The 27,788-nt window shown below is 37.7% G+C and overlaps 1 protein-coding gene and 1 pseudogene across 2 annotated transcripts; one reads left to right on the top strand and one right to left on the bottom strand.

Moving 5' to 3' along the window:
• Nucleotides 1-27,788, bottom strand: part of LOC136171891 (craniofacial development protein 2 pseudogene) — a 201,587-nt pseudogene that overhangs the window by 17,817 nt on the left and 155,982 nt on the right.
• Nucleotides 22,981-23,626, top strand: RPL10L (ribosomal protein L10 like). Of its 2 annotated transcripts, XM_065940943.1 has the most exons (2): nucleotides 22,981-23,090; nucleotides 23,172-23,626. In XM_065940943.1, the coding sequence occupies exons 1-2, from the start codon at nucleotides 22,982-22,984 to the stop codon at nucleotides 23,624-23,626; spliced, it is 564 nt and encodes a 187-aa protein (XP_065797015.1). In that variant the 5' UTR covers nucleotide 22,981. The 2 variants fall into 2 exon arrangements, with proteins under 2 accessions (XP_065797015.1, XP_065797014.1); XM_065940942.1 differs by having other exon boundaries at nucleotides 22,981-23,626.

The following is a 27,788-nucleotide window of genomic DNA, read 5'->3' as shown; positions in this document are numbered from 1 at the left end:
GCGACCCCATAGACGGCAGCCCACCGGGCTCTGCAGTCCCTGAGATTCTTCAAGCAAGAACACGGGAGTGGATTGTCATTTCCTTCTCCAATGCATGAAAGTGAAAAGTGAAAGTGAAGTTGCTCAGTCGTGTCCGATTCTTTGCGACCCCATGGACTGCAGTCTACCAGGTTCCTCTGTCCATGGGATTTTCCAGGCAAGAGTACTGGAGTGGGCTGCCATTGCCTTCTCCGATGTGAAGTTTGCCTTCTATACAAATCCTGAAGACACTCTGGTGTCTTCATTAGAGAGTTCTGTAAGATTCAAAGAACTTAAGGCCAGAGTTATGAAGACACATTGTTCTCCTCTATAATTTGTAAAGGTGGGCTTTCCTGGTGGCTCAGTGATAAAGAATCTGCCTGCAATGCAGGAGACGTAGGTTTGATCTCTGGGTTGGGAAGACCCCCTGGAGGAGGGCATGGCAACCCACTCTAGTACTCTTACCTAGAGAACCCCACGGACAGAGGAGTCTGGCGGGCTGCAGGTCATAGGGTGGCACAGAGTCAACATAACTGATATGACTAAGCAGCAGTAGCAGCCTAATTTTAAAAGGTACTGCCATTCTTTCTCTAAATGAACTTTTCCAAGGAAAACATAAGTGTTTGATTTTGACAGCTGGTTTCTCTTGCTGAAGCCAGAAGTACTTTCAGAAGTTATAATTCAAGGTGTGCAGGCTTTCCCATGTTTCTGAATCATGTACGTCATGTCACCCACAGGTATAAGATCCTCAAAATATATCTGCTGTTTTCAGTCACATGCGTTTTAAACAAAAACACTTTTAAAATTTTTAGAAATTTAAAATTCAATGCAGAATGTTTATGTTTTCCTAGTTACTGACAAAATTGCTGTTTTCAGATTTTATTCTTGAGTATCCTGGAGAAACATTTTTAATTTGCAAGTTTCATAATGAGCCATTGATCACTGAAATGTCTGTGAAGACCATCCAAACAATAGCTATCTTTTTTAACAAATTTAAAATCTAACACACTCTTAAGCTTTACGAGTGTTCAGTTATTTTAAAGAGATTCTGTTTTCTTAACACTTCTATGTAAGAAGCCTCTATTTAAGGAGAAGCATTTTAAGACTAGGTTTAGCTGGAAATATATTTTAATAACTATTCTATATACCCTAGGAACTACTTTGCTAAGCTGGTATGCAAACTCCAAAATATGCTGTGACAATGAGTATGCTTTCTGTCAAAATACTTGATTACTATTCATTTAAAAACTCATAAATTCTATTAAACTGGTGTGACATTTGACATCACTAAAATTAATTAGACTTGGTTTAGTGCCCTTAGAGCCAGATTAGGTCCTACTTGTGGCTCTTCACTGCCTTTTTTTAAAACTGATTTAGGTCTGGTAGTTACCTTAGAGCATCAATTGAGTTAATTAATGCATATTTTAAAATTTCTACAATCCAACAAGGTAATGTACCATGTTTTACAAATGTGCATTCATTTCACTGTTTAGAAGTGGTCAAATAGGAGTTTGCAAGAGTGAACATCAATATTTTAGGAATAAGCAAACTAAAATGGACTGGAATGGATTAATTTAACTCAGATGACCACTATATCTACTACTGTGGGCAAGATTCCCTTAGAAGAAATGGAGTAGCCCTCATAGTGAACAGAAGAGTCTGAAATGCAATGCTTGGGTGCAACCTCAAAAACAACAAGAAGATCTCTGTTCATTTCCAAGGCAAATCATTCAATATCACAGTAATCCAAGTCTATGCCCCAACCAGTAATGCTGAAGAAGCTAAAGTTGAACAGTTCTATGAAGACCTGCAACCCGCCTAGAACTGACACTCAAAAAAGATGTCCTTTTCATTATAGGGGACTAGAATGCAAAAGTAGGAAGTCAAGAGATACCTGGAGTAACAGGCAAATTTGGCCTTGGAGTACAGAATGAAGCAGGGCAAAGGCTAACAGAGTTTTGCCAAGAGAACCCACTGGTCATGGCAAACACACTCTTCCAACAACACAATAGACAACTCTACACACGAACATCAACAGATGGTCAATACCAAAATCAGAATGATTATATTCTTTGCAGGCAAAGATGGAGAAGCTTTATACAGTCAGCAAAAATAAGACCAGGAGCTGACTGTGGCTCAGATCATGAACTCCTTATTGCCAAATTCAGACTTAAATTGAAGAAAGAAGGGAAAACCACTACACCATTCAGGTATGACCTAAAGAAAATTTCTTATGATTAGACAGTGGAAGTGACAAATAGATTCAAGGTATTAAATCTGATAGAGTGCCTGAAGAACTATGGATGGAGGCTGATGACATTGTACAGGAGGCAGTGATTAAGACCATCCCCAAGAAAAAGAAATGCAAAAAAGCAAAATGGCTGTCTGAGGAGGCCTTAAAATAGCTGTGAAAAGAAAAGACACTAAGGGCAAAGGAGAAAAGGAAAGATATACCCATTTGAATGCAGAGTTTCAAAAAATAGCAAGTATAGATAAGAAAGCCTTTGTTAGTGACCAAGCAAAGAAATAGAGGAAAATAATAGAATGGGAAAGACTAGAGATTGCTTCAAGACAAGGATGGGCACAATAAAGGACAGAAATGGTATGGACCTAACAGAAGCACAAGATATTAAGAAGAGGTGGCAAGAATACACAGAAGAACTATACAAAAAAGATCTTCATGACCCAGATAACCATGACGGTGTGATCACTGACCTAGAGCCAGACATCCTGGAATGTGAAGTCAAGTGGGCCTTAGGAAGATTCACTATAAACAAATCTAGTGGAGCTAATGGAATTCCAGTTGAGTTATTTCAAATCCTAGAAGATGATGCTGTGAAAGTGCTGCACTCAATATGCCAGCAAATTTGGAAAACTTAGCATTGGTCACAGAACTGGAAAATGTCAGTTTTCATTCCAATCCCAAAGAATGGCAATGCCAAAGAATGCTCAAACTACCGCATAATTGCACTCATCTCACGCTAGCAAAGTAATGCTCCAAATTTCTCCAAGCCAGTCTTCAACAGTACATGAACCATGAACTTCCAGATGTTCAAGCTAGTTTTAGAAAAGTCAGAGGAACCAGAAACATCTGTTGGAGCATCAAAAAAGCAAGAGAGTCCCAGAAAAAACATCTACTTCTGCCTTATTGACTGTGCCAAAGTCTGTGACTCTGTGGGTCACAACAAACTGTGGAAAATTCTTCAAGATATGAGAATAGCAGATCACCTTACCTGATTCCTGAGAAATTTGTACACAGGTCAAGAAGCAACAGTTAGAACCAGATGTGGAAAAATAGACTGGTTCCAAATTGGGAAAGGAGTACGTCAAGGCTATATATTGTCACCCTGCTTATTTAACTTATATACAGAGTACATCATGTGAAATGCAGGGCTGGATGAATCCAAGCTGGAATTAAGATTGCTGGGAGAAACATCAATAACCTCAGATATGCAGATGACAGCATCTTTATGGCAGAAAGTGAATAAGAACTAAAGAACCTTTTGATGAAAGTGAAAGATGAGAGTGAAAAAGTTGGTTTAAAGTGCAATATTCAGAAAACTAAGATCAGGGCATCCAGTCCCATCACTTCATGGCAAATAGATGGGGAAATCATGGAAACAGAGACATACTTTATTTTTTTGACTTTTGTGACTGCAGCCATGAAATTAAAGGATGCTTGCTCCTTGAAAGAAAAGTTATGACCATTCTAGACAGCATATTAAAAAGCAGAGACATTACTTTGCTGACAAAGGTCCTTCTAGTCAAAGCTATGGTTTTTCCACTAGCCATGTATGGATGTGAGAGCTGGACTATAAAGAAAGATGAGTGCCGAAGAACTGATGCTTTTGAACTGTGCTGCTGGAGAACACTCTTGAGAGTCCCTTGGGCTGCAAGGAGATCCAATCAGTCCATCCTAAGGGAAATCAGTCCTGAATATTCATTGGAAGGACTGATGCTGAAACTGAAGCTCCAATATTTTGGCCACCTGATGCGAAGAACTGACTCACTGGAAAAAACCCTGATGCTGGGAAAGATTAAAGGCAGGAGGAGAAGAGGACAACAGAGTATAAGATGTTTGGATGGCATCACTGATACAATGGACATGAGTTTGAGCAAGTTCCAGGAATTGGTGACGGACAGGGAAGCTGAAATTCTGTAGTCCATGGGGTTGCAAAGTGTTGGATATGGCTGAGTGACTGAACAGAACTGAACACCATCTCTGTGCAAAATAAGCCCTAAATTAAAAAGTCAGGGTAAACATTCCTATTATATAACAGCTCAAATAGGTGCCTTTCCTACCTTTTCATTTTTTCTTTTTTTCATTTTAGTTCTCCAGGTTCAGTATCTGAAGCTTTAGCACGTAAGTTAAGTTTTTAAATTGAGTTCTCTTTCCCCTGAACAAGAACTCTTTGTAGTCATTCTCACTCTACAACAGCTGAATGACAGAATAAATACTTTCCACTCCAGGGTGGAAGTACTTGACTTTATCAGAAATAGATAACTATCACCTCAAAGAAAAAGTCTCATTCTGCCTGATAGTGAGGTCTAAAAAACCTGCAGAGTCCGTTCTTGACCCTGCTCTTGGTTCTAACTAAAAAAGAAACTTTCTCAAATATGCCACTCCACCTGTTATTCTACTGTTCTTTAATAGGGATGACCTATCACCCCTCTGCTGTTATCCAGAGACACCACATTCTTCCTCTTTCTCTAGCATGTCCATTGGAGAAAAACATTTTTCTTAAAATTCTGTGTATGGATATCTAAACTTGGCTGAAATAAAATACATACATTTGACACTTGTGAACCTGTGAGGGGGAAATTTTTCCTCTATTAAGTATATTGTTTTTATTCCTAAACCAAATGTTTTAATTAGATATTGTGGATAAGAAACATCAATATTAGTTAATACAATCTGGCTGGCTAGAATAATATTTTGATTTTGTTCTGCCTATTTTTAGTTATCATAACCTTGTCCCTCTACATCACACACACACACACACACACACACACACACACACACACACACACACACACACACACACACACAAGCTGAGAAGTCCCAAGATCTAAAGTTGGCAAGCTGGAGACCCAGGACAGCTAATGGTGTAGTTCTGGTCTGAGTATGAAGATCTGAGAAGCAGCAGAACTGACAGTGTAAGTTTCAGTCTGAAAGCTGTCAACCAGGAGACACCAGAAGAGCCGATGTTTCAGGTCTATTCTGCAGGCAGGGAAAGACTGGTGTTCCAGCTCACCCAACCAGGAAGGAGGAGTTCCTTTCTTTCTATTCCTGGGAGGTTCCACCTTTTATTCTATTCAGGCCTTCAGGTGATTGGGGAAGGGTCACACACACTAGGAAGGGCAGTCCTGCTTACTCAGTCTATTGATTCAAATGTTAATCTCATCCAAAAGCATACTTACAGATGCACCCAGAATAATCTTGACCAAATATCTTGGCACTTTGTGCCCCAGGCAAGTTGACACATGAATTCTCGAACCATATCCATCTGACTTGAATGAAGAATTCAATAGAACATAAAGACTTTACTCTGGATATAACATGTAGAAGACAGGGTCCATGACAGCTTCACTACAGTATAAAGGACAAGAGCTGGGGGGGAGATGGTGGGTGGGGGGCTTGGGGGAGAACAAAGGGAGGGTGGAGCACTAACAAAAGTAAGATCTGGTTACAGAATGTAGCTGCTCAAGGTGTCCACGGTGAAAAACAATAGCCACAACTGCAACAACCCGGAAGCAAAATGCAGTCACTTTCTGGTCCTCTGGGGTTACAAATACACACTGTTAGCCAGGTCTACTTTGAGAAAAATGACCCAATATTTGAGGATACCCTATCTTAGTCCCCTGAGTGGAGAAGCATCAAAGTCATTATTGTAATTTCTCACCTCCAGCACAGACTGATGATGCCTTCTCCATATTAGTGTCCAGGCTGACATTGGTGCATGAAGTATAGACGTGGGCTAGGGAGAAGGGAGGCAGAAACCATCTTGCTGCCCTGGCTCATTTTCCTGGGCTTGAGAGCACCCTACAAAACCAGCCACTTAAGGTGGATGCAATACAGACACGGCTTTCCTTTTAAATCTAGCAATTTTTTACTTAAAAACAAACAAAAAACCCTGTTTATAGAAGTATAGTATTCACGTAAAAAGTACACATCTAGTAAATATAAAAATGAGTTTGTACCATCTGAGAACACCCCTGTAAGCACAACCAGCTCAAGAAAATAGAACATTATGACCAGCCCCCAGAAGTGCCCTTAACTCTATCACTGAGTTCCTCTCTTCCCCTGTCAAGTGTAACCATTAACATGAACGGGTAACCAGTAACCTAACTTCTCAACTGATGGCCTAGTTTTGCCTATTCTGTACTTATTTTAAATAAAAAATATATTAATTGAAAAGCAATTTTTAAGAGCAGTATTATTTTAAAAAATCAAATATATTTTGAACTCACACTATATCACAGTTCTTAAGCAAGTTCCTCGGCCCAGAATGTTAGTCTTGATTTTACATAGCGCCCTCCTTTGTCTGGATTAAGGTCTCTTTCACTCTGTAATTGTCCTCTTGAGACTACTTTCTTATTTACCTGAGAACTCAGCTCTGATATATTTCTTTTGCCACTTCCCTATTGCAAGCCTTGTGTTCCTCTCCTTTTTCCTAAATGCCCAACTGAATTGCCGCAGTCAGAAAAATTTATCCTACTAACAAGGTTGAGACTGCATTTTCTCCTGATTTGGTTTTAAGTCTTACTGGTAAATTCCTTAATTGTCCAGCACTAAGTTAAGGCAAACTTGTTCTCTTACCCCTTTCACCTAATCTGAGTGACATGAGCCTAAATGATATGTAGAGAATCTTGTTAGTCTCAAACAAAACACAAGTCATTTCTTCTATGCTTGATAGGGTACATAGGATATATTTAGTAGTTGCTAATAAAGATAATCAAAATCACCATGCATTGTTAATTGTACAGTTCTGTGACAAAATAACAAAAAATAATAATTTAGTGTGCTATTTATCCAAGCTATTCCCCCTCAGAAAGACTTAAGTTGAGCATAATGCCAAACTTCTTGAAGGCATAAGTTATGGTAGGCAGAACCAAGGGCAAGAAGTAGAAGTACTCCATCAAGAGGTGATGTGCTGAAATGAAAAAATATTAGCATGGACTGCAGACCTTCATGCCTGTCAAACAAAGGAAGTAATATTTATCTAGCTAAGGTAGTTCCAGAAACTATAGAAAAGACTCATAAAAAACATATATTTGCTCTCTAGAAGCAAGTAAACTACAAGAAAAGCTGATTCCCACTTTTCTTCCTATCAGAGGTAGACATTGTTGAAGGTCCCCAACCTGAGCTTCCAAAAACTAAATGGATAAAAATGAGTATATGTGTATGCCTCAACAACTGTTCATTATTAACTGTGTTGCAAGTCTAATTTTTGTGCCTCAGTAGTGATTATATCAAGACTTTTGTCTAAGTACTTCTATCAAAAAAAAAATGGTGTCATTCATTCTAGCAGGTTGTAGGGTACTGCCAATGGTAGAGAAAGAAAAGAGGAAGGGAGACTCTGCAAATACAGAAACTTTAAAAATAAGTTACCTGTCAGATAACTACTCAGAAATGTCATCTTTGAATAAACAAAAGAGGGCTCATTTGGGTTCGAGATGGGAAACTCTTCCATAAGATTTTTCATTACCTAATCTTAACTTCCCTGGTAGCTCAGATGGTAAAGCGTCTGCCTACAATGCAGGAGATCCAGGTTTGATTCCTGGGTTAGGAAGATCCCCTGGAGAGGGAAATGGCAACCCACTCCAGTACTTTTGCCTGGAAAATCCCATGGATCGAGGAGCCTGGTATGCTACAGTCCATGGGGTCGCAAAGAGCTGGACATGACTGAGTGACTTCACTTCAATCTTCGGAACTATTCAGTTCACTTCAGTTCAGTAGCTCAGTCATGTCCAACTCTTTGCATTCCCAAGGACTGCAGCATGCTAGGCTTCCTTGTCCATCATCAACTACTGGAGCTTGCTCAAACATGTTTATAGAGTCAGTGATGCCATCCAACCATCGTGGAAGTTCTGTAATCAAGCCCCATTGGCCTGCAAAGTCAAATTTCCTGGGAACTATTGCTTTCATTGAATTTTATAGCTCTAATTGTGCATACTGCATTGTACCAACTACATGGTACCATGTACCAACATGTACCAAAAGGACATGCTATTTTACTACATGTGATTTGAGTTTTTAGTTATCTGTCATGTTCCTATGAAGTTCTTATCTTCCAAATTAGATTTCCCCACATCTATTCTTCTAATGTTTCCCACATATCTGGCACAGACTAGAGAAGAACTGAGCATCTGGCACTCAGCAGATCTCTGTTGATTAATTGACTGGATCATTTTAATTCTATACAAAAAACTACTAATTTTAACTTGATTCAAAGTCAGCTAAAATTTTAATAAATGTATTTGTAAACAGAGATGTTACAAGGATACTTCTGTTGTGAGAAAGTATCTACAATATTAATTTTGTAACATTGGCCTTCAACTCTTTCAAAACATTTCAAAACTATTCTAACTATGGCTAACTAAATTAGGCAAAAAGCATGCAATTCATTCACAACCTAGGTTTTATCTTACTTTATATCTTAGTTTAAACCTTAATTAAAATCAGAGACTTTGTTAAGAAATAAAGAAATGTCATCCCAAGCACTGAGATTTAACAAGCTTGAGGCTGACAGATTATGCAGCTGCACTCAAGAGAGAGAATCTGATTCACTGCACTTACTGATTGAGTAGGTACCAGTAGGTACCGCCACTGTTATAATTACAAAAGAATGTGTGGATCTCAATGTGCCAGACAGTGAAATTCTTTCTGTTTCCTGGGAGGGTGAAGCTATCCATCACACAGTAAAGATAAGTTTAGACTGCAACCCAGGATCAATGAGAAGGATGAAAGTTGTGCTATAATATTTACGTCTTATATATTTCAACTTCAAATATTTATGCTATTCACCTGTTTTACAATAATTAACTGTTAACCATTTTATAATTGTTTTATAATAAGTAAATGCCAGTTAATTACATCAGTGACATAAATAATTTGTACAAAATCTAAATGCTACAACATCTAGAATACCAAGAATTATATCTTCTAATAATGATGTTCTATGAAAGAAAAATTGTGTCCTGAAACACTTGGTTGAATTTTTTTTCAAAATTAGTAAGAATTAGTAAATCAGTAATTTGCTTAAGAGTATTATTGCACATTTATCCTAAGTAGATCATTAATCACTTATTTCCTTAATATTTTAATATTTTATACTCCAAAGCATTAATTTTAGATTTCATTCTATCCACATTTTAATATTAACATTTATTTCTAGGAGGAGTTGAGCCTGAACAAAATCTGTATCATAAAGTTTTTCAAAATAATTTTTCCCTTTGTTAAACATATGTTATTTTATTCGTATTAAAAATATCAAAGCAGAAAGGAGAGGCAAAGTAGCCAGGCTAGCCCCCCTACTGCAATATGTTATTAATGAGGACACTCTGTACATCTCATGAATTATTTCAATTTGCTTAAAAACAATTGTTAGAATTGGTCCAATGTATACTTTGATACATTCCATTTATGCTATGATTTGGTTTAAGTCACTAAAAATTTATTTTGAGAGAACCCCATAGTTGAATCTTACATAAAATTAGCCAGAATATGTTAACCAGTTTGGATAGATATACATTAAAAGCACTTTCTCCTATTCTATAGGCAATCTTATCACTTTCATGAAGATATCTTGAAGCATAAACTTTTAAAAATGGAGTCCACTGCAACCAGGTTTTTCTCATTACTTATGCATTTGTTACCACATTAAAAAACCCTGCAGTTTTACTCCTTTGCTCTCTTCTAAGTGTCTTCTTAGTGTTTCCACTTAGGGAGGTAAAAATGAAAAAGAATATTAAGAAAGAGAAAATAGTACATTTACTTAGAAATGAAATGACCTCTAATAGAACTAATGAAGCTTCAGATCCAAGCACCTTCATCTACACAGGTCCCTTCCAAGGCTCTAGGATGGGCCCTAGTAATGTGTTCACACATTGTTTTTATAAAAATTGCAGTCTATTCTGCACTCCCACTTCTTTTCCTTCACACTCAGCCTGACGTCAGACAGCACTGAAATGGCTTTTGTAATCTGGGGTTCTGGCAAGAAGGAAGTTATTAAAGGATGGATTTAGTATGGGCTTAGTAGGCACATTTATGTAGTTGGCAGTCATATCAACATATAGATTAGTAGCTGCTAGTTGTTCTGGTGTTGAAATTGCTTCTAAGAGTATTCTGATTATTCTGTATGCTGACTTGTCTAGCATTGTGATTCAAAAACACATGGTCAAAGAGGCGTTTATTTAAATAACTGACAGAGTTGAACATGAACTATTTTGACACAATTGAAAATATACTATTTTAATTGCAATCTGGAAAGAACATTTTGGGACATATCACTTGGCACAAGTGAAAACCATAGATTCCTCATTTGGCATTGCTTTTGCTTATTAAATAACAGAAAAAACAGCAAAAACATATGGACTATAAGGATACTGGAATAGAGATAAACAATATCATAGAAAGCTTTCTGTAATCAAGAAACAAATTATTGCCAAAATGAATCTCAGATCCCATCAACAGCTTTATTTAATTAAATAAAAATTTTAACTGAAGTTATAAATAGACACTTGTTCCCAAATGCAATTAATAGAGAATAATAAATTATTTTACCTTATTACCAAAAGATTTGAGTTTCCAACTGACCTGACATGGAGTGCTGATCTCAGTGAAGACTTGAGAGAATATATTAACAATGGTGTGTTGGTACACATGTAATAACTGACTTTCTGGAAAACAAAACATAAAGAAGTTGATTTCTAGTTTTTGCTAGTGGTATAAATACTTCCATCACAGCCAATCAACCTACCAGCATATCACTGAGCTCCAAGTTGGAAGCAGATGCACACAATCAGCTCTTATGAGTACAGATGAAATTAGTAGAAGTTATCTTCATATCTTCCCAACACCACATTGCAAGGAAGATACCGACTGTACATTGGTTCACAGGAATTTTCCACTAAATTTTGCAGCCAATCATGGCCCAAGGAAAACTGACGTTCTTAAATATATGACAGTTCATATGTGAATGTGAAAGAAAGACTTCCCTCAATTTGACAACAATTTTAAAGATATACATAGCACTAGTGATGTTAGTTATGATGTTGAAAAAAACTTTTGCATTTTATCAGTGCAAATTTCAACAATCCTACATAAGGAGACTGAATTGAGTTTTTGTTATTCATAAAAATATTAGAAAACAATGGTCAATAGAGAAAAGACCAAAGAGTATGCAGCCAGAAAATATAAGGAAGAAAGCTTTTAAAGGTGGATCAGGCAATTAATGAAAATATATTATTTTTGAAATGTGTATGTTTGAAGTTTTGTTTAATAGCTAGTTATAATTTGCAATTTATTTTCTCATTCTAAAATCAATATTTGCTTTGTCTTCAATTTTCTATTAATAATTTGCATCTTTTTTCTTAAAGAGGACCCTCAGAATTGTATCAGTTTCAGATCCAACAGGCCCTGAAAGGGCCTCATTATTGATTTACAATTCATCCTAGAGCCAGCTTAACTTTCAGATGTTAAGTGAATCGACTGCTCCAGTGTTGCTGACTTCCAATGGCAAATTTTGAGGAAGAAAAAAATTTAGAAAAAGTGTTCACAAATGAGTTGAGTTTTCTTCAAAATCTACCACTTACCAAATCTCATTTTTTGGTAAGTATTATGTTTCTGAGTATCAATTCACTTCACTTCACTCCAGTCGCTCAGTCATGTCCGACTCTTTGTGACCCCATGAACCGCAGCACACCAGGCCTCCCTGTCTATCACCAACCCCTGGAGTCCACCCAAATCCAAGTCCATTGAGTCAGTGATGCCATCCAATTATTTCATCCTTTGTCATCCCTTTCTCCTCCTGCTCTCAATCTTTCCCAGCATCAGGATCTTTTTCAGTGAGTCAGTTCTTCACATGAGGTAGCCAAAGTACTGGAGTTTCAGCTTCAACATCAGTCCTTCCAGTGAACACCCAGGACTGATCTCCTTTAGGATGAACTGGCTGGATCTCCTTGCAGTCCCAGGGACTCTCAACAGTCTTCTCCAACACCACAGTTCAAAAGCATCAATTCTTTGGCGCTCAGCTCTCTTCACAGTCCAACTCACATCCATACATGACCACTGGAAAAACCATAGCCTTGACTAGATGGACCTTTGTTGACAAAGTAATGGGTCTGCTTTTTAATATGCTATCTAGGTTGGTCATAACTGTCCTTCCAGGAATAAGCATCTTTCAGTGTCATGGCTGCATTTACCACCTGCAATGATTTTGGAGCCCAGAAAAATAAAGTCAGCCACTGTTTCCACTATTTCCCCATCTATTTGTGTATCAATTATTCACTTTGAAAATCAGGTTAACTTGCCTTTCCATGCCTTGCAAGATAATTATTTTGGAGAAGTAATGTATGGGAAGATATTTTTATAAAGAGATATATGTCACCCCTGAGTTCAGCTTTACTCAACTTATTAATATATACATGAGTTATGTTGTGGTATTACTGTGAACTTAACAAATGAACTTTAAAAACTTTAAAACTTACTAAATTTCCAAAAACAACCTGGTAATATAATTTAATTTTGCTAAAATGACCTATTCAAATGAATTTGTTAAGACACATTTTTATTAATAAAATACATGCACAAATAGTTAGTCTACCTCATTCAGTAAAGGATATAAGGTGGCTTTCAAATAAGATGGTGAGAAAATAAAGCTTTAGGATATGCTCTGCTCCTGAATGCCTTTAAATTGCCTTTAGAACTATTTAAAAATAGTATTTTACATAATCTGAAAGAAATAAGAAACAGCTATCTCAGATTGAGTCAGTATTTTACAAATCCTCCCACTGTCCAGTAGAGAGTTACAAATTCTTATTTCTTTGAAATCAAGACTTATACCAAAAACTGGCAGGCATGTCACAGATTTATTTTGCTCATTTTCATTTGTGTTTTTGCCTGCACCATCACTTTTCCTATGCTGGTCACTAGCAGTATTTGTAGCTAATCTCTGTTTTGCTACTTAACTGACTGATAAGAAGACTCATTCTAAAGATTATTTTATCAGAAGCAGTGAGCCTGTATTTAGGCCTAATTAGCTCCTGGATGTTGACCTCAAGTTATCACAGTAAATAAGCTGAAGCTGTCTTTTATACAATTCTGTGGTTTTAGCTCTTGAATATATGACTAGCATAATGAAGTGGACACCTAGAAAGTAAATATATCTATATAAAGATATATAACTAAGCACATTATAAAATGTATTTTGCCATTATTACAAGAATGTAAAAAGCATCCTTACAGAAACAGCTTAAGAAAAGAAAAAACAGGATATAAGAATGGTACATATAAAATTATTGCAAGAAAACACGCCCAAATCTTGTTTATCTTTATATATTTGCCATGAATTATATGCTAATTCTTCAATAAATATGTATTATACTTTTAAGCAGAAAATACTATGACTTCTTAAGCCTATTATATTTTAACTCTACTAGATACTATAAACCAGACATTCATTCTCCTCTGTGTTTCAATGCCCCACCATTTATTTACAAATGGATTTTTAGATTTCTAGGAGTGAGGAACAGAAATCCCAGAGCTTTAGAGTCAACAAAGTGAGAACTCACAGTCCCCAAGACTTTCCTCACTTTTGACACAACCTTCAAGTTTGGGAGATTTCCAAAAATATCATCTGATTTGATTGTTCACTATAAGAATTCACAAAACTGACTGAAGGTGATTATGCTCACAGTTAGAGTTTGTTGCTGGGAAAGGAGACAGACTATAATCAACCAAGGGAGCATCCATTGCCCTCTCCCCATTGAATCAAGATGCATTACTCTTCTAACATTGATTTGGGACAGAAACAGCAAGGACCTAACCAAAGCAGAAGAGATTAAGAAGAGGTGGCAAAAACATACAGAAAACTATACAAAAAAGATCTTAATGACCCATAATAACCACAATGATGTGGTCCTCACCCAGATCCAGATATCCTGGAGTGTAAAGTCAAATTAACCTTAGGAATTATTACTATGAACAAAGCTAGTGGAGGTGATGGAATTACAGATGAGCTATTTCAAATACTAAAAGATGATGCTGTTAAAGTGTTGTGCTCAATATGCCAGCAAATTTGGAAAACTCAGCAATGGCCACAGGACTAGAAAAGGTCATTCCAACCCCAAAGAAAAGCAATGCCAAAGAATGCTCAAATTACTATACAAGTATACTCATTTCATATGCTAGCAAAGTAATGCTCCAAATCCTTCAAGCTAAGTTTCAACATCTAGTCAAGGTTATGGTTTTTCCAGTAGTCACGTATGCATGTGAGAATTGGACTATAAAGAAAGCTGAGCACTGAAGAATTGATGCTTTTGAGCTGTGGTGTTGGAGAAGACTCTTGAGAGTACCCTAGACTGCAAGGAGAACCAAGTAGTCCATCCTAATGGAGATCAGCTCTGAGTGTTCATTGGAAGGACTAATTTTGAAGCTGAAGCTCCAAAATTTTGGCCACCTGATGCAAAGAACTGACTCATTTGAGAAGACCCTGATGCTGGGAAAGATTGAAGGCAGGAGGAGAAGCAGACAAAAGAGGATGAGTTGGTTGAATGGCATCACCAACTCAATGGACATGAGTTTGAGTAAACTCCGGGAATTGGTGATGAACAGGGAGGCCTGGCATGCTGGGGTCCATGGGGTCCCGAAGAGTCGGACATAACTGAGCAACTGAACTGAACTGAACTGAGGTTTCAATAGTATGTGAATCCATAATTTCCAGATGTACAAGCTGGATTCAGAAAAGGCAGAGGAACCAGAGATCAAATTGCCAACATCCGCTGGATAATAGAAAAAGCAAGGAAATTCCAGAAAAAACATCTACTTCTGTTTTATTGACTACACTAAATCCTTTGACTGTATGGTGATTTAGTCACTAAGTCATGTCTGACTCTTGCTATCCCATGGACTGTAGCCTGCCAGGCTCCTCTGTCCATAGGATTTTCCAGGAAAGAGCACTGGAGTGGATTGCCATTTTCTTCTCCATTTGACTGTGTGGATCACAACAACCTATGAAAATTCTTCAAGAGATAGGAATACCGTACCACCTTACATGTCTCCTGTGAAACCTGTATGCAGGTCAAGAAGCAAAAGCTAGAACAGGACATGGAACAATAGAATGGTTCAAACTTGGGAAAGCAGTATGTCAAGGCTGTATATCGTCACCCTGTTTATTTAATTTATATGCAAAATACAGATAAATCACAAGTTGGAATCAAGATTGCCAGGGGAAATATCAACCACAGATATGCAGATGATATCACCCTAATGGCAGAAAATGAAGATGAACTAAAGAGTCTCTTGATGAAGGTGAAAGAGGACAGTGAAAAAAGCTGGCTTAAAACTCCACATCAAACAAACTAAGATCATGGCATCTGGTTCCATTGCTTCATGGCAAATAGATGGGGAAAAAATGTAAACAATGGCAGATTTTATTTTCTTGAGCTCCAAAATCACTGAAGATGGTGACTGCAGCTATGAAATTAAAAGGCAGTTGCTCCTTGGAAGAAAAGCTATGACAAACCTAGACAGCGTATTAAAAAGCAGAAAAAACATCACTTTGCTGACAAATGTGCATATAGTCAAAGCTATGGTTTTTCCAGTAGTCACATATAGATGTGAGAGTTGAACCATAAAGAAGGTTGAGCACTGAAGAATTGATGCTTTTGAACTGTGGAGCTGGAGAAGACTCTTTGAGAGTCCCTTGGACAACAAGGAGATCAAAACAGTCAATCCTAAAGGAAATCAACCCTTAGCATTCATTGAAAGGATTGATGCTGAAGCTGAAGCTCCAATACTTCAGTCACCTGATGCGAAGAACTGACTCACTGGAAAAGACACTTATGCTGGGAAAGATTGAAGGCAGGAGGAGAAGGGAGCATCAAAGGATGAGATGGTTGGATGACATCACCAACTCAACGGACATAAGTTTGAGCAGACTCTGGAAGATAGTGAAGAATGGGAAGCCTGGGCATGCTGCAGTTCATGGGGTCTCAGTGAGGTAGACAGGACTTAGTGACTGAGCAAGAACAACACTGCCAACCAGAAAATTTGCCCAAGCTGCAGAGTTTTTATAGAGATCCATTATACAGCCATGATTGAATGATTGATTGCTAAAGGTTGCTGTAAGTCTCTAAGATACCTGATACCGACGTCACATTACTGGTCTTTCTGGCATGGTCAGCCCTCACTCTAAATCACATTGTCAGACCAGCCAATATGACCAAAGTCCTTAGGCAAAAAAAGACACTAGAAATTACCTCCCAGAAACTTTGTGAAGTGAAAATCGCTCAGTTGTGTTTGACTCTTTGTGACTCCATGAACTATACAGTCCATGGAATTCTCCAGGCCAAAATACTGGAGTGGGTAACCTTTCCCTTCTCCAGGGGATCTTCCCAACACATAAATTGAACCCAGGTCTCCTGCATTGCAGGCAGACTGTTTACCAGCTGAGCCACAAGGGAAGCCCCAAAGCTTTCAGTTCAGTTCAGCTCAGTTGCTCAGTCATGGTCAACTCTTTGCAACCCCATGGACTGCAACATGCCAGGCTTCCCTGTCCATCACCAACTCCTGGAGCTTGCTCAAACTCATGTCCATCGAGTTGGTGATGCTATCCAACAACCTCATCCTCTGTCATCTCCTTCTCCTGCCTTCAATCTTTTCCAGTATCAAAGTCTTTTCAAATGATTCAGTTCTTTGCATGAGGTGGCCAAAGTATTGTAGTTTCAGCTTCAGCATCAGTCCTTCCAATGACAATTCAGGACTGATTTCCTTTAGAACTGACTAGTTGGATCTCCTTGCAGTCCAAGGGACTCTCAAGAGTCTTCTCTAACACCACAGTTCAAAAGTATCAATTCTTCAGCACTCAGCTTTCTTTATAGCCCAACTTTCACATGTATACATGACTACTGGAAAAACAATAGCTTCAACTAGACGGACCTTTATTGGCAAAGTAATGTCTCTGTTTTTTAATATGCTGTCTAGGTTGGTCATAGCTTTTCTTCCAAGGAGCAAGTGTCTTTTAATGTCATGGCTGCAGTCACCATCTGCAGTGATTTTGAAACTCAAGAAAATACAGAAAATTGGGCAGGGCTAAATTCTTTATATAGGGATTAAGCAGGTATTTGTTTACCATGTATACCAATTAGCATGGCAATTTATCTCTCATCTACTTCTTAATGTTTGCTGCCCTGGGGAAAAAACCAAAATATGAATGGATTAAAAAATGTTTGACAGGTGAGGCAAAGCTTTTTAAAAAGCCTTCCAAAGTCAGTACTTTATCAATTGGAATACTTATTTTGTAATTAAAGAATGCTTACATTTAATGCTAAGGATGCTTGTTCGCTTTCATAAAGAAAATGTTCTGTTCAGAGGATAAAGATTCCTTCAACTTGAAATACAATTGGGCATCATGATATGTCATTATGTAATCTTAATATTTAACTAAACATTTGCTTCAAGCAAATCTGTAAACCTAGTAAACCACATAAAACTTCATATTAATACTATTGGCAAGAAACTTGGGCATCAGGGATAAAATAACATTCCTCCCAGCATTTTGCCTTTTAAAATAAATGAACGAAGACTTGGATCTAAAGGAGAGAAAGTCCATGCACTAAATATGTGAGAGGACAAGCTTCATACACAGCACCCTGACCCTAGATCTGTGTTTCTGAAAATTTCAGGCTGAACTAAACCCTTTAATGAGCAGGACGCTATGAGGCAATCCCAGGACAGACCCCTCCCCCACATCCTCTGCTTTAACTTCTCTCTGAAGTACACAGACAATAGTGTCTAATGCACATTTCCTGAGTTGTTTTACAGAGGCCAAGCTCCTCACCAAATGAAAGAAATTAACTACTTGATGAACAGGAACACAGGGCCCCCAGGCCCACTGAAGTCCAAGGATTGATAAAGTTAAGCCTTATGGCACCCCTCCCTGCTACCAACAACCAATCAGTGAATTGTGTAAGAGTTGATCACTGTACCCAGGGACTCCCCTGCCTCACTTTGCCCTGAAAATGTAAGGAGCATTTGAGCTAAAATCCACCAGGGAGTTTGGAATTTTTGACTATCACCAGTCCTAGACTCCTTGTATGGCACCTTACAACACTGTACTTTGCTTCACACAACATGGAGTCAATAGACTAGCATTACTACACACCAGAAAGCAGATCCAAGTTTTGGTTTGGTAGCATTAAAAGAGAAGGACTTTTAAATGTATAAGTAGATTATTTATGTTGAGTCAATTAATCTTTAGTATGAAAGAGAAAGTGAAAGTTGCTCAGTTGTGTCAGACTCTTTGTTCTCCCATGGACTATACAGTCCATGGAATTCTCCAGGCCAGAATACTGGAGTGGGTAGACTTTCCCTTCTCCAGAGGATCTTTCCAACCCAGGGATTGAACCCTGGTCTCTTGTATTGCAGGCGGATTCTTTACCAGCTGAGCCACAAGCAAAGTCCCATTTTTAGTATAGCATTTTTATTTTTATGCTTTTCTATAACATTATGATGATTATATATTATAAATTATATCTTTGTGTATAAAACTACACATTAACTAATTACCATATAAAACTGATTAATGGATTATAAATTCTGTACAAGGATGAAACATGAACAAGTAAAGCTTACAAATTAAAATCAAATTCTAATGAGTATATTTATGCATTACTTCTTCCTGATTTATTCCTCATATATTTTTTCCCCAGTTTTATGGAGCAATGTAAAAAAAAATCATTCATTGGAGAAGAATTCATCCTATACCACAAAAACATAAAGGTTAAGTATATATTCAGTTCCTAGATCCAAAATAAAAAACAGATTCCCAAAAGGAGAATAATCAAAATGTATAAAATATCAGTCAAAAAAGAAAATTCACTAGGCCCCTGGGACTAAACAGTTAAAAGGACTGTGCTTCTATTCAGAGAATGTATATTTCTCAAATAGATAAAGAAGACCATTGTGAATCAGGTGCGTGAGACACCGGCTAAGCGGGACCACCCCTTAGCCATGACAATAGACAAAATTGGTTCACTTTGAAGAAAAGGCCAGCATAACCATGACTCTTTTACATTCACTACTCACCTCCAGGAAAATGTAGTCAAGTTGCTCATCTAGGCTCTCAAAAATATTGAGATTACAGCTCCCATGGTGAAGTTACTAAAAAACACAGATGAAAATGGCTGCTCATCATCAGTGGAGGCTTCACACTTCATTGAGAGCCCAAGTGGGAACATGCTCTCTGAATCACAGTATATTGTCAAACACCAAGTGATGGAACGCTACTTAATGACTCAGTGATCAACAATGCAGGCGGTCCCAGCAGCAGGAAAAGGCATCCAGGGTGCACGTCAGTCAATACATTAGACTCCAGTGCATATTCTTCTTTGAGAACAAAATCAGGTTTAGCTCTTTGTGAAATGTTTGAACTGTGAAATCAAAGAAGGAAAGGAAGTACTGCACTGAATTGATACATAAAACTGTTCTTTTCCAGGCTTTGCATGAAGGCAGAGGATACTGGGAATTTGATTGTATTTTTAATACTACACAGTGCTAATTCAAGTACATAAAGGCTGCCTTAATGAATAATACATAATCAGTAAGTACAAAATAGTGCAGATTTCTTCTATGGGAATTATGGAACAGGAGTGTGAAACCATGGAGGAAAGACTTCACAGCCTGAATCACTGTCTAAACATGTTTCCCTGCCTGCTTTTTAAGGGCTCCAAGAAAAGGATCTCTCCCTACCCATGCCAAAATGCATTATTCTAACATGATTATTAGCTTTAGTCAAATTTGTTTTTTCTATTTTTCTTGGGTATGCACAGCACAATGGTAGCGTGCTAGACCCAGCTAACCACCGACACACAAGAGCTTACCGTGTGTCTCTTGCCATTTCACGTTCATTAATATCACAGTGGCCGCTGAAATGATAATGAAGTATCTACACTAGAGATATCAACAAGCACTAAAAGTTGGGGGCCCCTCACCCCACTCCCCAAGGGGCAGGTTGTTAAGCATTGACCAACACAGCTGTCCCTCAGAAGTGCTGGGTACTAATTCGAAAACTGCACTATGGATCACACAATTTGTCAAAAATAGGGAGCAAAACCAATGACCTAATCGGATTTCTTGTTCTCCTAGATCTAATCAGTCTTATGCAGTTGCCATGCCCCTTTCTCACCGTATTCCTTACTTCACTTTCATATATTCTAATTATTCCTTAAGACATCTCTATTTTATATGACACTATGTCTCCTTTGCTAAACTTTTATTGCAATTACCAAAGTAATACATTTTATAAATGAGGTCTAAATTATTTCCCATGTATTTCTTCTTCACTGTATTTCAGGTTATTTCAAAGCAGATAAGTTTTAAACTTTGTTGCAATATTTGCTTAGCATGAAGCACATTTTGGGTACCAGGAGTTGGGAGACAGAAGAACACTCAAAACTTTGGAACTGATTGAGGGGAACGCTTTTAACATTTAAGTAGAATAGTGTAGCTCAGACATTTTCCACAGGCTCCCCTCTAATATCTGTAGGACTAAGATGAAAAGAGTCTAAACAGAGAACCCCAGTCTGGCTCTCCCCTTCACTTCCCACCCTCTGACTCCAGCCTACAACTGTAAGGGGGCTCATGCTTAAATGTGGTAGGGTGATCAACTCCCTCATTTTGCCTTGGATTGAGGGGTCTGGGGGGATGCAGGGCTTCAAAACTGGTATAGTCCCAGGCAAATGGTGATTGGTCACCTTTTGGATTAAGGAAAGAGGGTTATGTAAGCAAGCCCAGATAGTCACACATCTGCTGGTCAGAGATTTCTAGGGTTTTGAAACCACAAAGCATGACCTAGACAGGTGATGGTGAGTGTGTGATAGCACATGAACTGCAGCTGGGTATCTTCCTTTGACCTCACATATTCATCTCTTCCCGAACTATGATATATTCTGGGCATGTAGTAGCAAAAAAAGATACAAATATGTTTTTAAAGTGAAAGATATTACAAACATATTCAAGTTAAATTCACTTATTTTCTTCAGTGTTGAAAAGCCTTCCTTCCTGACTTCCCTGCATCCATTTTTTTGGCCCCTTACAGTCTATTGTACGTGTGTGCTCTATTGCTCAGTTGTGTCCATCTCTTTGCAACCCCATGGACTGTGACCCGTCAGGCCCCTTGGTCTACTGGATTTTTCAGGCAATAATAATGGAGTGAGTTGCCATTTCGTCCTTAAGGGGATCTTCCCAACCCAGGGATGGAATCTGCATCTCCTGCGACTCCTGCACTGGCAAGCTGACTCTACTACTGATCCGTTTGGGAAGCCCCCACTCTATTGACTATATTGTAAATATCAAGTGATAAAATCTGTGTAAAGCTACTCTGTTCTCAAACAGAAGAGTAGGATCACTAACTTGTTAAAATGGCCCTTGTGAAATGAAAGCTGCCCCCCCTCCCCACCTCCCTATCTCCACCACTGCTCCTACTGGACTGACTCACTGGAAAAGACCCTGATGGTGGGAAAGATTGAAGGCAGGAGAAGAAGGGGATGACAGAAGATGAGATGGTTGGATGGCATCACCAACTCAATGGACATGAATTTGAGTAAACTCAGGGAGTTGGTGATGGACAGGGAGGCCTGATGTGCTGCAGTCCGTGGGGTCTCAAGGAGTCAGACACGACGGAGCAACTGAACTAACTGACTATTTGTAAATTCTCTCCCTTTCATTTCCCTCTTTCCCAACACTCTGATCCTGATCATATTACTTTTTATAAAATCTAATAATAGAAGAAAACAAATTATGAAGCTCATTCTCAGTAAGGTGTAAAACATTAACAAAGCATAAACAGTTACGCTTTTTTTGTTTGTTTGTGGCCTCGCCTCCTGGCTTGTGGGATCTTAACTCCCTAACCAGGGACAGAACATAGACCCGACAGTGAAAGTACCAAGTCCTAACAACTGGACCACGGAGGAATTCCCAACAGTTACTTTTTATACAGTTCCCAGAAGCAGCAACATTTGAAAATACAAACAGCCTTAAAGTTTAAAAGTTTAGTTGGTATTCCAATATTATGGATGACATTTTGACAATAAAATCATTCCACATGGTCAAATAAATAAAGCCAAACTCATGTTTCTAGCGCAATTATCAAGCAACATGTACAACAGATAACTTTCCTCTGTCTCTTTCTCCCCTCTATTTTCATCTCTCCTAAGGCTCATCAGGGAGCTTATAACAAGAAACCACTTTATCCATGAAGGTGAGCACATACTCCGAGAAATAGCAATTGATCTATAATCGCTGATGGGGATGTGAGCTCTGGCATTATTTGAACAAACCAGACACAAGGTATGTTTACTAGGTAGAGAGCCCTTCCTCATTCAAATTCTGGGAAAGTACATCTTTTATACCTATGACAAACTTTATGGCAAACATTCTAGGCTCAAGATGAACAGGTGGAAGGAAATAGCCTTATGGGGCCGCTGCTGGAAGGTCCACTGCTTCACCAGGATGCCCGCATGTCAATATATTCAGTAGCTTCTAAGTCCTGCTCCGTTTTCAAATCTCCCACACGCATGCGTAGAGTTTATCTGCATCTATGGTGGGGATGTCGTGAAAGAGAGTCTTCAAGTCCTCTATGGTTCCCGCACCTAGATGGGCAATATACATATAGCGCATGCGCAGGCGTGAGCGCGAGCGCCTCTTTCACTACTAACCGCCTCAGAGATTCTTCCTGTTGCCATGGGCCGCCGCCCTGCCCGTTGTTACCGGTACTGCAAGAATAAGCCTTACCCAAAGTCTCGCTTCTGTCGAGGTGTCCCCGATGCCAAGATCCGCATCTTTGACCTGGGTCGGAAGAAGGCCAAAGTGGATGAGTTCCCACTCTGTGGCCACATGGTGTCTGATGAATATGAGCAGCTCTCTTCTGAAGCCCTGGAGGCCGCCCGAATTTGTGCCAACAAGTACATGGTGAAAAGTTGTGGCAAAGATGGCTTTCACATCCGAGTGCGACTCCATCCATTCCATGTCATCCGCATCAACAAGATGTTGTCCTGTGCTGGGGCTGACAGGCTTCAGACAGGTATGCGAGGTGCCTTTGGAAAGCCCCAGGGTACGGTGGCCCGAGTCCACATTGGGCAAGTCATCATGTCCATCCGCACCAAGCTTCAGAACAAGGAACATGTGATTGAAGCTTTACGCAGGGCCAAGTTCAAGTTCCCAGGACGCCAGAAGATTCACATCTCCAAGAAATGGGGCTTTACCAAGTTTAATGCTGATGAATTTGAAGACAAAGTGGCTAAGAAGCACCTCATTCCCGATGGTTGCGGAGTCAAATATGTCCCCAACCGTGGCCCTTTGGACAAGTGGCGAGCTCTGCACTCCTGAGGTCTTTGACAACACTGCCGACTTTGGCTATGCTGGTCTGAATTTTACTCACCAATAAATTGTATTTACTGGCAAAAAGTAATTATTAATTTTTTAATATTTTAAACTTCTAAAAATATCCAATTTTAAGACATAGGCTACTAGAGAAATAATTTTTCTATTAAAATTATCAGAAAGAATTTTAATAACAAATGATAATTTCCTTTCAAGTGAAACGATTTGTATGCCATTCATAGAGAAAGCTATTGCAGTTCTAATTCACGCTTTTAACCTAGAGAGCTTAGGGAAATATGTAAGAAGTTTTGTTTGTAGAGAAGTCATAAATTACACAGTTATTACCTTGAATAAAAAGGTAGGGAAGAATCTGAGATTTACAGAAAAGAATTACTGTTATAGAAAATAATAGGAATGAAAATCATGATAGGCAATTAGTCATATTTCAACTACGGTCTCTTTGAAACTAAAAAGTCTATTCTTGTTGCTTAGGTTTTCCTTATACATGTCTGCACATTTTTTTTTTTTTAGAACTACCTATCAACTCCAGCTATCAGCCTTGGGACAATGGGGATCACTGCCAAAGATTTCCCCAGACAAGCCTTTCATTATCTCACACTCAAGAGGGGACAATCCAATCTATTCTTCATCACAGAAAGGTCATAGGTTGACATGCAAGTTCATATTGCTTGACCTGAGTCCCAGTAGAATGAACAGAAAAGAAAATGACACTAAATCAGGTATCTGTGCTGATTTAAAAGATCCCAGAGAAAAATTGCAATCTGTCGGTGCTTGCCCTACATTAGAGTTATGTTGTGCATACAAGTGGGGTTTTTAGTTGTTGTTATGTTTTATTTTAGAAATTACATAAGCTAAAGTTTCTGGGTCCCTACTACATTTTAAAATTCTGGTTCTTAATGTTGTTTAGTTTTCTAAATTTCAATCCTGAGAGCAGTACCCTCAGTTTTCTATAACTACTAGTTTTTGAAGTCAATGTATTTAAGAAACAAAAGGAATACAAATAAGCAGTATTGAAAGACATCCTTTTAAAATTATTTTTTAAAAATTAAAAAAAATAAACTTATTTTCATTTAGTTAAAATTCCTATGTCAATCTTAAAATTTTGTGTCTGCCTTGATACTTCTTTTCTGCTCTTACTATATTACCTACTTGAGTATTTTTAAGGTAAGTTACTATTTTAAGCTATACTTATTATTATACCTAAAGAAGAAGGAAGAATACTGGAGTGGGTTGCCATTTCCTTTTCCTTGGGATCTTCCCGACCCAGGAATCAAACCTGACTCTCCTGCATCTCCTGTATTGGCAGGCAGGTTCTTTACCGCTGAACCACCAGGGAAGTTCAAACAAAAAGAATAGTAGGTACTAAATTACATGAATACATAGCAAGGACCTTTCAGCTTAAGTAGCATTTGACAAGTTTTACTTGATATTAATACTTTAAACCCCCTGAAATTTTCTAGGAGATTAAGCAGTGTGCAACTTGCAAATGAGAGTATACTTGAGCCGGATCTTCTGACTCCTGTCCAGTCCTGTTTATTTTTTGCCATATAATCTTAAAAAAAAAACAACCCTCAACTTCAGAAAAATCAAAATGCCAAACAATGCACTTCCTTGGTCATGTGTTAATATGATGCAGCTTTGAAAATATTCTCTGTCTTCATTATTTATCCTTATCTTTGGTGTCAAACTTTCTAAACACTTTAACCTTCATATGTGGAGCTCTATACTCCTTAAATGCAGGAGGCATAAGCCCATGAATGTCTTTGCTCTAAGAGATTGGTAACTATGATTGTTATTGCGTATAGATAGGTGAATGAAAGGGGAATTAAAGATGAAAAATTATTACATTAAACATCTAGTAGGAAGGTGTCCTCATGATTTATTACTTGACTTTTCCCTTCAGTTTTACAAGCTATTATATATAAATTTTATTTCTTTTAACTTTGATAGAACATTTTCACTTGTTTTTCTTAACAAACATCATGCTAACTTATGTTCTCCAAGCCATAATTTTGTTTTATCAGCATTTTCCTATTTTCTAGTTATTAAAATTTGTAAGACATTTGAACTGAAATTTAATTTTATATTGTAGAGCTCTTCATTATTTTTCAATTTCTATTCAAAATGGAAAATTTAATTTTGGAACATATGCATTCAGAATTTCATCCACTACTGCAATGAAACAGAATTATCTGCTTATTTAAAATAAAAATCCAAGTACAGTTGACTAAATTCAAGCAAATATTGCCTTGCAAGACTCTCTGATTTAGTTGTTGGAGTTCTTCCGACTTTATGGAAAATACTGGCTGAATCTGTTAGGAAATGGACCGTGTACCATTCCAATTTTGTTTTGAAAAGCATATTCCACCAATAATTATTGTATAATCCACCATGTCTTTCCTTCTCTCAAAATATGGAATTATATTAACCAAATATTTCTTAGAATCTTTAATTTTTATGAAAATATACATCAGCTCTTACATGGATTGGTTATCAGTAATATTGGCAGGCATTTTATTTTTACTTTAGCAGCTTTGTACTGCCTGCCCTGAGACAAATCAAGTTGGGCTTTTTGTTTCTTAAAGAGTGTCAACTACTGACCTAAGGATTGAGATGAGAGATCATTTAGCCCCAATCATCTCCTGCCTTTATATTAATAATATATGCTTTTTTATTTTAAAGTAATGACTTCATTGTTTTCCTAAGAATATCTACATATTCTTTTTTTAAGTAAATAATGTAAAAGTTAATGAATAAAGCCAAAAGTATATTGCGCCATTAATAATAATTCTGATGCTTAATAGTGGATAATAAGGGAAGATCTGATGTCAGGATGGCTGGATTTGAATCTCTTTCTTCACTTACACAGGTAAGTTATTTAGTATAGCTATTCCTTAATTTTAAACTATAAAATGGGATTAAGACATTATAATTATAGGTTGTTTTTAGGACTATATGAGATAATTCATTGAGAAAATGAATAGGGTTGTGGCTTGCACATAAGTACACAAAATTAATGTTAGCTGAAGTTGAATCTGAAGTTCAGTTGAATCAGTTGAATAACAGTTGAATATATAAGTTGAACAGTTGAATAACAGTTGAATCTGAAGTTGTTACATTTGTTCCTGCCTCTCTCCTAATTGTTGTTGCTTGTAGTGTTATTTTTTTTTCATGATATATAACGTTAATATTCTGTTTTGCAACCATAATTCCCTCTGGTTGTATAATTTTGAGTTCTAGTTTTACTTGGATTCAACATTCTGGTTTGAGTTTTTATTGTTTATATTTAATTTTATAAATTTCCATTCTCATACTTTTCTATTTTGTCATCTCTTTTTGGAACTTATTTTGAAAAATGTTATGCTTAACCAGTTATCCTCTACATATGATTATTATTCACTATGGAGATTTGTTTTATTATCTATGTTTTCCTTCCAAACTAGATATTCTATTTACCTTACCTATCTTTTTCATTCAATATTTACTTCTTTCTTCACTTCTCCTCTCCTTTTTCTCAAGAGACTGATTATATAGCTGTCCTGACATTATTTTCATACTACATATGTGTGATATATATACTGTTCTACCCAGACCTTATATTTATTCTGAAAGATTAAATGGTGGAATATCTTTAGTCACCCTTTCACAAAGTTTTTGCAGTTTTTGGTTCATTTAGCCTTCTCTTTGAGTGGCATTGTTTGAGGACTGGGTATTGCTATCTATCTTCTTTTCCATAACCTCAGGATGAGAGGGACAAGGATAGGAAAGAAATTGAAGGATTGATAGTTACAGCCTTTGATGGATGATGGATCCCTCTTCTGAAATCCCTTTAAATATTCTTACATCACAGCTCATGCTTGTCTTTAAACTGTGCAGTCTGTTCATCAATCTGTGGTGTGTTTCTTATCCTGACCTTGCTCCTCTTCAGTGAGGAACTCTAGAAAATGGCATGTCCAAATGCTGAGGATCTTTGGCATTGTTTGGAGCTACAACTGTCCATGAATTTTCCTAGTGTTCCCTTATGTAACAACTTATATGCACAGTACATTTCTCTCCTTATTAGGACATTTGTGAGACTTTTTAAAATTTCATGTTTCTTCAGGAATGCTTCTAAGAGTTTGAAGAGCTACGTTTCATAAATCATCAT

The sequence above is a fragment of the Muntiacus reevesi genome, chromosome 7 (assembly GCF_963930625.1).
Source record: "Muntiacus reevesi chromosome 7, mMunRee1.1, whole genome shotgun sequence".
Taxonomy (NCBI): domain Eukaryota; kingdom Metazoa; phylum Chordata; class Mammalia; order Artiodactyla; family Cervidae; genus Muntiacus; species Muntiacus reevesi.
This window is presented reverse-complemented; position numbering and strand designations above follow the sequence as displayed.

What these genes read in the sequence shown, in the direction of transcription:
- RPL10L (XM_065940942.1), top strand. Translation starts at nt 22,982, where the DNA reads ATGGGCCGCCGCCCTGCCCGTTGTTACCGGTACTGCAAGAATAAGCCT.